The 12,039-nt window shown below is 43.9% G+C and overlaps 1 protein-coding gene across 1 annotated transcript in view; it reads left to right on the top strand.

The window, feature by feature from the left end:
- Nucleotides 1-952: 952 nt before the first annotated feature.
- Nucleotides 953-12,039, top strand: part of LOC134541349 (uncharacterized) — a 368,043-nt gene continuing 356,956 nt past the window's right edge. The window contains exons 1-6 of the mRNA XM_063384771.1: nucleotides 953-1,044; nucleotides 1,108-1,198; nucleotides 1,284-1,291; nucleotides 1,504-1,599; nucleotides 1,724-1,731; nucleotides 1,900-2,108. Of these exons, the coding sequence (XP_063240841.1) occupies nucleotides 953-1,044; nucleotides 1,108-1,198; nucleotides 1,284-1,291; nucleotides 1,504-1,599; nucleotides 1,724-1,731; nucleotides 1,900-2,108 (504 nt within the window). The remainder of the gene's footprint in view (nucleotides 1,045-1,107; nucleotides 1,199-1,283; nucleotides 1,292-1,503; nucleotides 1,600-1,723; nucleotides 1,732-1,899; nucleotides 2,109-12,039) is intronic.

The raw sequence follows: 12,039 nt of genomic DNA, 5'->3' as shown, positions 1-12,039 counted from the left end.
GTCACAGGAGGTCTGGCGGGCCTGAGGAATGTGTGGTTGTGTGTGTCACAGGAGGTCTGACGAGCCTGAGGAATGTGTGGTTGTGTGTGTCTCAGAAGGTCTGGCGGGCCTGAGGAATGTGCTGGTGTCTGTGTCTCAGGAGGTCCGGCGGGCCTGAGGAATGTGTGGTTGTCTGTGTCACAGGAGGTCTGGTGGGCCTGAGGAATGTGTGGGTGTCTGTGTCTCAGGAGGTCCGGCGGGCCTGAGGAATGTGCGGGTGTCTGTGTCACAGGAGGTCCGGCGGGCCTGAGGAATGTGCGGGTGTCTGTGTCACAGGAGGTCCGGCGGGCCTGAGGAATGTGCGGGTGTCTGTGTCTCAGGAGGTCCGGCGGGCCTGAGGAATGTGTGGTTGTCTGTGTCACAGGTGGTCTGGCGGGCCTGAGGAATGTGTGGTTGTCTGTGTCACAGGAGGTCCGGCGGGCATGAGGAGTGTCTGGTTGTCTGTGTCACAGGTGGTCTGGCGGGCCTGAGGAATGTGCGGGTGTATGTGTCTCAGGAGGTCTGGCGGGCCTGAGGAATGTGCGGGTGTCTGTGTCACAGGAGGTCTGGCGGGCCTGAGGAATGTGTGGTTGTGTGTGTCACAGGAGGTCTGGCGGGCCTGAGGAATGTGTGGTTGTCTGTGTCACAGGAGGTCCGGCGGGCATAAGGAGTGTCTGGTTGTCTGTGTCAAAGGAGGTCTGGCGGGCCTGAGAAATGTGTGGTTGTGCGTGTCACAAGAGTTCTGGCGGGCCTGAGGAATGTGCTGGTGTCTGTGTCAGAGGAGGTCTGACGAGCCTGAGGAATGTGTGGTTGTGTGTGTCACAGGAGGTCTGGCGGGCCTGAGGAATGTGTGGTTGTGTGTGTCACAGGAGGTCTGACGAGCCTGAGAAATGTGTGGTTGTGTGTGTCTCAGAAGGTCTGGCGGGCCTGAGAAATGTGCTGGTGTCTGTGTCTCAGGAGGTCCGGCGGGCCTGAGGAATGTGTGGTTGTCTGTGTCACAGGAGGTCTGGTGGGCCTGAGGAATGTGTGGGTGTCTGTGTCTCAGGAGGTCCGGCGGGCCTGAGGAATGTGCGGGTGTCTGTGTCACAGGAGGTCCGGCGGGCCTGAGGAATGTGCGGGTGTCTGTGTCACAGGAGGTCCGGCGGGCCTGAGGAATGTGCGGGTGTCTGTGTCTCAGGAGGTCCGGCGGGCCTGAGGAATGTGCGGGTGTCTGTGTCACAGGAGGTCCGGCGGGCCTGAGGTATGTGCGGGTGTCTGTGTCACAGGAGGTCCGGTGGGCATGAGGAATGTGCGGGTGTCTGTGTCTCAGGAGGTCCGGCGGGCCTGAGGAATGTGCGGGTGTCTGTGTCACAGGAGGTCCGGCGGGCCTGAGGAATGTGCGGGTGTCTGTGTCACAGGAGGTCCGGCGGGCCTGAGGAATGTGCGGGTGTCTGTGTCTCAGGAGGTCCGGCGGGCCTGAGGAATGTGCGGGTGTCTGTGTCACAGGAGGTCCGGCGGGCCTGAGGAATGTGCGGGTGTCTGTGTCACAGGAGGTCCGGCGGGCCTGAGGAATGTGCGGGTGTCTGTGTCACAGGAGGTCTGGTGGGCCTGAGGAATGTGTGGTTGTCTGTGTCACAGGAGGTCTGGCGGGCCTGAGAAATGTGCGGGTGTCTGTGTCACAGGAGGTCTTGCGGGCCTGAGGAATGTGCGGGTGTCTGTGTCTCAGGAGGTCTGGTGGGCCTGAGGAATGTGTGGTTGTCTGTGTCACAGGAGGTCTGGCGGGCCTGAGGAATGTGCGGGTGTCTGTGTCACAGGAGGTCTGGCGGGCCTGAGGAATGTGCGGGTGTCTGTGTCTCAGGAGGTCTGGTGGGCCTGAGGAATGTGTGGTTGTCTGTGTCTCAGGAGGTCTGGCGGGCCTGAGGAATGTGCGGGTGTCTGTGCCGCCGGCTGTGCTCCGCGGCGAAACTGCGGTGCTGCTGTGCCTGTTCGACCTGGAGGACGACCCGCTCTACTCCGTCAAGTGGTACAAGGGCCGCTGGGAGTTCTACCGCTACGCGCCGCGCGAGGACCCTTCCAAGAAGATATTCCCCATCCACGGCCTCAACGTCGAGGTAAGCGCGACCCCTCCTCTTCATGCATTCTCCTAGCAAGTTCTCTGCTTGCTCCACGCAAACAAGAACTACTACATTGGTACACACTTGTGGTGTGCAAAGATTTAGAAGAAACTACACGAGTTTAAAACTGTTCAAGATATCTGATTGGTTCTGTTTAGGAGAAGCGTTTGTGAAATTGCTGAGGGCAGAGGAGTAGTTATTTTTTCATGTTTTGTTTTTGAACTGTATTTTTAAGAGAGTGAATAAGGTTAAAACGCATGTTTCAGAATAATTTTTAGAAAATAAACATGATGTAAATTTTTTTTTAAACACTCAAGAAATAGCATTATACCCTTATCTTCATATAATTGCCATAAATTGTTACGTTTACCACTAAAACATCAAAGTTGTTGTATGCAGGACTAGAATACTAAGCGCCAGTCCATAGCCTTGCGCTTAAAAGCGATACCGCGCTAGAAGTATCAGCGAGTATCGCACTTATTATCCTAAATCACTAACCAGATACACCACTGACAGGCAGGCTCCTTAGTGAAGCAGGGCTTTATTCCTTTCTTATTTCTTATACCGCATATACAACTATTTAAATGTATATAGTTTTTCTTAATAAAGCAGGAGGAATGAACCACTGCTTATTCATGTAATTTCGCACCCCGCTCGACGAGATAAACAGTTTCAAACAACAGTATTATTTATAATAGTTACTTCTGGCCCAGGCTTCCGCAGGAGAAGCCGGGGATCCAACCGCGATATTGGGTGGTGACATCACGGCAGCCATCTTGGATGACCTTGACTTTGACCTTCTAAATTGGCCAAAAGACCCTAAATTTGCCAAAAACCGCCATCATCCGCGAAAATTTCCAGTTTTAAGGAAACATTTCCGCTAAAGATTTCAAAACATTTCAAAAGTTACACATTTCTCTACTTCGAGGGAAAATTCCCGTTTTGAAAGAAAATTATCCGTTTTAGTCTTTAAAAATGCCAATAGCTTGAAAATTCCCCAAAGTGGCTTAAATTACCAGGCGACAAGCCACTCTAAGCCGTCGAGGACATGACCTCGACAATAAGGATGCCATGGCTGTTATCTTGAATTATGTCATTATTGTTGCAATTATCGTTACGACCGCCATCATGAAAATCCGTATTTTTATGCTAGAAAATCGGGATAAATTTTATATTTTATAAAAATATAGGTAATAAAACATTTATCAAATATTCCGAAATATTGAATCAAAACATCACCGTTGCACATTTCGTTATGGATGTCATCTTCGATTCTAAAAATGTTGCACTTTTCGTTACGTCCACCATCTTGGATGTGTATGACGTCATCGATGCTCATTTAGTAACGGCCGCCATCTTATAACATAGATAGTTGCAATTTTAGTTATAGCCGCCATCTTTAAAATCCATTATTGTTATGTTATTGGGAAAAGATTTTAAAATAAATAAATGATAATTTTTTTAATAATTAACTCTTCGCGATCTTTGCTCATGATTTCACATCTTCAAAATCCATAAATATTATCAGATTTCAATTGTAAAAGAATAAATATTTATTAAAAATTTTGAATGTAAATTTAATAACTTAATATTTTAAAAACTTTCTTATGTCATGCCGCCTTGGTTTGAACCCGGTGATGGCAAAAATTAAAAAATAAATTAATGACAGATCATTACTCCACGGAAGCCGCCGGCAGATTGACCTCCAAACACTAATGCCAAGGTAGGTATATATATATATATATTTATCGACAGCTAGTACGACGTCTTGTCCGCCATCTTGTTATCGTCTGCTGGAGGCCTCCGTCTTATTTTCGTCTGCTAGAGTGCTCTGCCGACATGTTAGTTTATTTTTACCTGCTTGAGTGCAGTAATCATTTATTATTACTGTGGCACCCGCCATCTTGACATTTGGATGCCATCTTGGAAATCTGTACATATTTTGCTATATTTACAGGAAAAATTCAAAAATTATCCAAAAATTCTGCAATTATATACCTATTGATTCGATCGATACAGGTCCTTGGTTTTATACTTAATCAATGAAAAAAAATATATTTAAGATAAAAATAGAAATTTAAAATATTACGTTTAAAATTCCTAAAGCAGCTTAAGTTCATCTTATGCCAGCCTCCTATAAGCCGATATGACCGCCTTCTAGAATATTTGTATTTACTGACTTAGATATTCGGAAAAATTTTCAAAATTCATCAAAATTTCACTTACTAAAATAATGATTGCTGATATAGATTTCCGTCTTTGGTTTGATTCTCGATCAGAGATAAAAATTAGCTAAATCTTAAAATAAATAAATAATTATGTTTTACCATTACTTTTCGTGTGGTTTATTAATCATTCACTCTACGAAACACCACACTAGCAAAAGATAACTATCCGTCGAAATAAATATGTTGTTGCGCTGCCTAACATGGAAGTCATTTTTTTTTCAACACATGAAAAACATTTCAACCATTTCATGCACAATTTGTACAATTCTATACGTATAGGCCAAGCGTCTTCGGACCACGAGACCAGGTCATGTTCAATGTCCGACCTTCTTCGTCGATAGCTAATATAACATATTTCAAGCAGTCAAGACAGTGGCTTCTAACTTTCAGACATAAAGATCGAGAAAAAAAAACAATCACAAGCAATTAGATTAACGAAAAAAGGTTTTACGCTTACTAAAGACCAATATTCCCTGAAAAATATTTTAATACTCAAGAGTTTTTGAACCAGTAAATATTCAGAGCTACTGATTTAACAACGCACATTTAACGAAACGACACACATTCAATGAAAGATATAATACACAGTACACATACAAGACACACACTGGACAAATAGTACACACACTGAACGCACATTGGACACACTGGTCACACACTGGACACGCCGTACACACACAGGTCACACTTTGGACACAGAACACACACAGGACACATATTGCACACAGTGTAGGTACACATTAAATTTTTTAATTTTATTATTATGTACTATTCAAATAAGCTGTTATGCTCGCCACGTTTTGATACTGACACTTGTGTGTTAGATAATCTTCCTTTCATTATTTATTATCATGAACTAATTATGCTTCGTGGCATGCCTAATGTATATGTAACTGATATGTCTATTCTCAGCTACTTGTTAAGGCGTTTAATTGTTAGTAACTATAAGATACCGCCATGTTTGTTAAATATTTTGTGAATAATATTGATATGAATAAAATGATGATCTTCGCTAAATACTTTAGCTCTCTGCATTTCCCCTAACTGAAGAGGAATACATATTTATTCCGTGCGTGGCCATCTTACGCACTAATCTTCATTAATTTGTTGTCTGGTTGAACTTGGGTTCAAGCAGGCTGCACGATCAAAATTTTTGTTTGTAATATTTGTGTTTAACATTGGCAAGAATTTTTTATGAACCAAATTAACATTATATTTTAATATTTCCTCTTTCAAAAATATCCCAAATTATATCAGTTAGATCCGTAAATATTTACTCCTAAATTCTTAACCTATCTTAAAATTTATTTGTTATTTTAAAACAAATAATGTTTTTACTTTCTACTACATACAATTTTTTGGATACTCAATACTCAACTAACTGTACGTAACTGTAAAAGGCTATGTAAAATTTGGTAGAACATAGGTAATGTTACATAGCACTTTAGAAATCAAATAACATTATTAGGTAAAAATTTATATAAAATTTCATTGCCTGTATTTTTTGCATGTCCGAACACGTAACTTAAAACGTGCTGAAACATCAACGGGTAAAAAATAGCTTATTTGTGCATTTGGAACAGTCACTCTAAAAGAGTTTAGTGAGTATAATATTATTTCTTGGACATACGCCATTACAGATTTGCTCATGGAAAAAATCAAGAATGAAAATTAAGGAAGAAAATTAAAACATAAGCCCACAGAGAACCAACTTAAATAAGCTGTATCAAGCAGATAAACCCAACCAACAGTGTACCTAAACAGGTATAAAGGACAGCACAAGAATTCCGTGCAAGTAATTAAGTAATGGAAAACACAATAACAGCACAGACAAACACAGTGAGCAAACAGCGACGAGACAGTTTAAACAATAAAAATAAGTGCAGTCAGGCAACCATACCTGGAAAACGCAGCATATATACGCACACAACTGTGAGGATAAGCAGACATTATGGGCAACACAACGACGACACCACCTATGAACACAAGTTGCCCTATGACAAGCCAGTTGTGATGCTTTGGGAACTGGCATCTGGCACAAACACACTGATATCGGACACATGTTTCTTGTTTGCTTGAGTCCCTGAGCCTGTAGTTTGATATGGAGCACCTGGTCCACAGGACCTTCATCTCGTGCCTAGGGGAGGTTTAGCCTAGTGATATCCTTTAGTTTGATTGGCATGTTGCCTGCTGATTGGTGCTTAGTCCTAATTGGCTGCTCCACAGTCCAACCACCTTGGATCAGGTGGCCTGTCAGCAGAGCTGCAAAAACATGTTTATACTTGCTTTACATATTTGACTTATTGTTATTTTTATGTATTATATCATATGCTGTTTATTGTATTTATTTATACTAGTTTTGTTGCTTTATACAGATTTGGTATGTTTGTACCTTTGCTTAGCTATATTATATTAATAAATATTTACTTATGCCTATCGCCACACCATGTCGTCTGGATAGGGCAGCCCTACTGGACTCTAAGCAGCGTCTTTATAATACATTTCACTCTGCAATTGAAAATTGTAAATTGCTGCCTAAACAACGGTTTGTATATATTATTTGCAAATCTTATTTGGTTTGCTAGTGAGATCCTGCCATCATTGCCTGCATGTATTAATTGTTAAAACTGAATCCCTGTTTGCTTGGTGGTCGTTTTGTTGTCCATAATGTCTAGTTATCCTCACAGTTGTTTGCGCATGTTTGCTGCGTTTTTCCGGGTATTGTTGCCTGCCTGCATTTATTGTCATTGTTGAAACCGTCTCGTCGTTGTTTGCCCACTGTATTTTTCTGTGCTGTTATTGTGTTTTTCATCACTTATTTCCTTCCACGGAATTCTTGTGCTGTCTTTTATACCTCTATAGGTACATTGTTGGGTTTATCTATTCGTCCGTGGTTCCTGGCCAATCCGGCTAGCGTGGCTCTCGAGGGTGAGGTCCCCGCCTGGTAGTTCTTGGACGTCCTTGTGTCTGAGTGACTGTGGTGTTGCGGCTCCCAGGCCATGGACCTCCAGCCAGGCCGGCGGTCCGTGGCTGTCTCGCGTGTAGCACTCCCCTCCCCAGCCCGTGCCAAGTCGCTGCCATCTGTCTAGGCCGCAGCGGCTCCCAAACGGTGGGTCGCGACCCACTAGTGGGTGGCGAAAGGGTAACAGTAAAATCACAACTCGATCCTAAAACTATCAGAAAACATAGAATAAACCATCAGAAAAAATAAGAAAACAAATTGAATTGTGTGCAAACAAATATCTATTGTTAAATAAATAACTGTTTTGCAACAAAGTGTTTGTAGTTTGTCAACCATTTTTAAATCAGAACACAAATTGTTTATCAATATTCAATCAGTATCATAAAAAATCATATATATATTTGGAATATTTGATGGTAAATTATAAACACTTATTTAAGAAAGGGATACGATACAATACTCCACCGTGGACCGATAGACCGTGGAGGTATTCCTATAAGGAAAGGTGGGGTGTCGAGGGTGGTATGCCTTCCCGAGAGGTCCCGGCCAGGCCCCAGCAGCCAGCTCTGCTCCAGTGTGTGCCCGGGAGAACCACACATAACTTAGAAACACAAGACTTAGAACATTCATAACTTAGAAAACTCAAAAAAATCCACGTAACTTAGAACTATCATAAGTTAGAACGATCATGACTTATAAACACGTAACTTTGAAACACACAACGCAGAACCACACAACTTAGAAACTTCGTAAGGTAGAAAATTAAATAAGTTAGAACTATCATAACTTAGAAACACACCACTTAGAATAGGCATAACTTAGAAGATTCTATCTTGTGTGTTTCTAAGTTGTGACAACACCCCCGTGCCAAGCTCCTGGCAGGGTAGTGGCCACACTTCCAGGCCCTCTGCCGCCCTGGAGGCGTGTTCTCTCCGAGGCTCCTGGCTGCGGCGGGCCTGTCTCCCTGCTCGCCGTCGGAACAGGAGCTGGTGTGGTCGGTCTGGCAGCTGGGCTAGCGGCCAGACACGTGCTGCCCCGAGGCCTCGCACTCCGCAAGCAGACCTGGGAGCGCGCGGGTGCTACAGCTACAACACCGGCTGTGTCCATGCTTATGGCGACGTGCTGGGCAGGAGCTTCTCTTCTGGAGTATCGTGCTCGAGTATTGCTTCCTGCTGTGTTTTAGTCAGCAACTCTATGTAAGAGCATGCATCGTCCAAGCCGAAGCTGGAGTCCGGCGTCGGCGCACTGGTTGCTGGCTTCGGCACCTTGGAGCTCTTGATGCTGCCTGGTCCGCTGCCCCGTCGCTAGTCTGATGCCGCCGATCCATCATATTGCCATCCGGGGCAGTTAGTGTGTGCGAGACCAGCAACCGAAGTTTCTATAACTCGCTTAGTGCATTGTAAATCAGGTGCACCCCACACTTTTGTAGAATCACTTGGATCAACGGGCGGGGCGCGTGTCTTGTGGGATAAGTTTGGCACACGGGCCTGTGTGTGCGCTGGTAGGTTGTGTAATGCTAGAAAAAATTACGTGTACCTAATTCGGCGGGGGAGAGAAGCTCCCCACCAGCTAGATCGGCTAACTGGCGTGATGTAGTGTCGTGTTGGTGTGCAATAGAGGCTTGTCGGTGTGCTGTAATTTCAAGTGACCTAGTTAAATTCGGGTGTGGCGTGTAGTGTAAAGCTGTGCAAGCCGCTCCTACGAACCCCTGGGAACACAGAAACATGCTAGGGTAGTTAGCCCATTATTGCATGTAACAAGGTAGTTCAGGCCGTCACTTCACACAGGCATATCATCGTGTGGTCGTGTTGGTGATACGGTAAAAGAAATTACATAGATTAGTAAACACCTGGCCGCCTTAACGACCGAACTATTGCGTTCCAATATAGTTCGGTCAAAGTTAGGCTAAACCAGTATTGCTGTAGCTAGCCCCCTGGCTGTTGTCTTCTAAACCTGAAAAATAGAAAGTGAAATTAATAAATGAAGGTCGTCCTATTCTATTATTGTTCGAGAAGAGAGATGCCCTCGTCCAGTATTTTTTTTTTTATTTATTTAATTTTTTTTTGTTTTTAATTTTTATATATATTTTTTATTTTATTTTATTATTTTATAATTTTTTTTATTTTTATTTTTTTTTTATTTTTAAATCTAGACTTAAAGCTACTGTACAAGCCCCCAGAGCCCTGCCCTGACAGGCATGCATGCCTCTCGGCCCGGATCCCCAGCGAGGGCTGGGGTAGCTCCCTCTGCCAGTTCACCTGCATGATTCTGCCTTGACAAGGTGCTACGACATGTGTGTGGATTGTCGCGCGTGTTGTAGTGGTGTGACTGTAAAATGTTACGTACCCCGGGGAAGGGAAAATTAATTAGGTGATGATGGATTTACGGAACTAGCTTTTTTTTTTTTTAATTCAAAATCCCATGCCTTTCCGAAACGCGGCCGGCACTGGAGGTGAAGCCTGCCAGGCGGGTATCGCCCTTCAGACATAGGGAGTCAGCCCTAACAACACAGGCAGTGAATCTCCCGGGAGCCAAAACCTACACCTGCGTGCTTCGGACCATTTTGAATTAGCTAGGAGAGAGAAAAATGCAGAGAATGTAAGAAATTTAATTTGCTATTATTAAGTGGTGAGCTATAAGTGTATTTTATTGTTATGATTCAAAATCCCCTGCCTTTTCGAAACGCGGCCGGCATTGGAGGTGAAACCTACCAGGCGGACCGCGCCCTTCAGACACAAGGAGTCAGCCCTAACATCACAGGCAGTGAACCCGAGGGGGCCGCACATACCTGCGTGCTTTGGACCATTTTGAATCGAAAGAAGTGGAGTTAATGATGCTGAAGTTATTTTGTAGCTTGTATTTATTTATTTTTATTGTTGTTATTATATATAGAAATTATAATTGTTTCACAATTCAAAATCCCATGCCTTTCCGAAACGCGGCCGGCACTGGAGGTGAAGCCTGCCAGGCGGGTCTCGCCCTTCAGGCATAGGGAGTCAGCCCTAACAACACAGGCAGTGAATCTCCCGGGAGCCAAAACCTACACCTGCGTGCTTCGGACCATTTTGAATTAGCTAGGAGAGAGAAAAATGCAGAGAATGTAAGAAATTTAATTTGCTATTATTAAGTGGTGAGCTATAAGTGTATTTTATTGTTATGATTCAAAATCCCCTGCCTTTTCGAAACGCGGCCGGCATTGGAGGTGAAACCTACCAGGCGGACCGCGCCCTTCAGACACAAGGAGTCAGCCCTAACATCACAGGCAGTGAACCCGAGGGGGCCGCACATACCTGCGTGCTTTGGACCATTTTGAATCGAAAGAAGTGGAGTTAATGATGCTGAAGTTATTTTGTAGCTTGTATTTATTTATTTTTATTGTTGTTATTATATATAGAAATTATAATTGTTTCACAATTCAAAATCCCATGCCTTTCCGAAACGCGGCCGGCACTGGAGGTGAAGCCTGCCAGGCGGGTCTCGCCCTTCAGGCATAGGGAGTCAGCCCTAACAACACAGGCAGTGAATCTCCCGGGAGCCAAAACCTACACCTGCGTGCTTCGGACCATTTTGAATTGTATAGGCCGTGTAAACTTTAAACTTTAAACTGTAGGCTCTGCGCGGTGTGAACACGCCCGGAGCTGGAATGCGACTGCCTTGGTGTCGGGAGAAAAAAACAGTTTTGTTTGGGGGCCCCCAGCGCCCCGACCAATCAGAGAGCTTCTAGGCCTGTGATTGGCCGGGGCCCCGAAAGCCCCCGCACGAGGTGTTCGGAGAGCTATTTTATGTAATTTAAAATTTATTGAAGACTTTTTTTAAAAACTGAATCCATGTCGCTTTCGTTTTGTAATAATTATTGTTTTAATTTAATCGAGGTTTTTTATGTTTTCGTTGCTCGGACGGGTCGTAAATCGCTATTGAATTTATCAGTGCGTTTTCGTGCTGTGGTAAATCTAGGTACATTTTATTATTATTCTTTGATATTATTTCGCGGATGTACGGAATTTTAAGTGCGTTGTGAATAGTTTCGTTACTCGTAAATCTGTTACAGTCTAAAATGGCCCTTAGGAAATTATTCTGTTTAACTTGTAGCCGATTTATATGGTGATTTGCAGCATAGCCCCAGACCTCGCAACCATATAGCAACTGCGGGCGTACAATTTGAGTGTAAAGTTGGAGTTTTTTCCTGCGTGGTAAATTAGGTGCTTTTAACATTGGGTACAGGCTTCTTAAGGATCCTGTTGCAATGTTTGTTGCTCGAGTAATGTGTTTGCTCCATAGTAATGTCCTGTCTAGCGTGAGTCCTAGATATTTTGCCTGTGAAACATTAGGAATAGGTTGGTGAAAAATTTCTAGTTCCCTGTCTGGTCTGCCTCTACGTTTTGAAATTACAAGCGTGGTTGATTTAGCTGCATTAATTTTAATTCGCCACCGAGTGTAGTATTGCTCAAGTGCAGTTAGCTGCCTTTGGACGCATACCATGGCATATCTTAGGTTACCAGATTGTTTAATTATGGCTGTATCATCCGCATACATCTGTACGTAGGCGTTTGCATGCGGTATGTCGGCTGTGTAAATATTATAGAAGAAAGGAGAGAGTGGGGAGCCTTGTGGCACTCCAGCTGTAAGTTCGCGAGTAGTCGATTTAGCCCCGTCCAGAGCAACATAAAAGTTACGACGCCATAGATAGTGGGCCACCAGGTATATATATGTGTCTGGAAAATTGAAGTTTATTAATTTT

The sequence above is a fragment of the Bacillus rossius genome, chromosome 18 (assembly GCF_032445375.1).
Source record: "Bacillus rossius redtenbacheri isolate Brsri chromosome 18, Brsri_v3, whole genome shotgun sequence".
In the NCBI taxonomy this organism is placed as follows: Eukaryota; Metazoa; Arthropoda; class Insecta; order Phasmatodea; family Bacillidae; genus Bacillus; species Bacillus rossius.
This window is presented reverse-complemented; position numbering and strand designations above follow the sequence as displayed.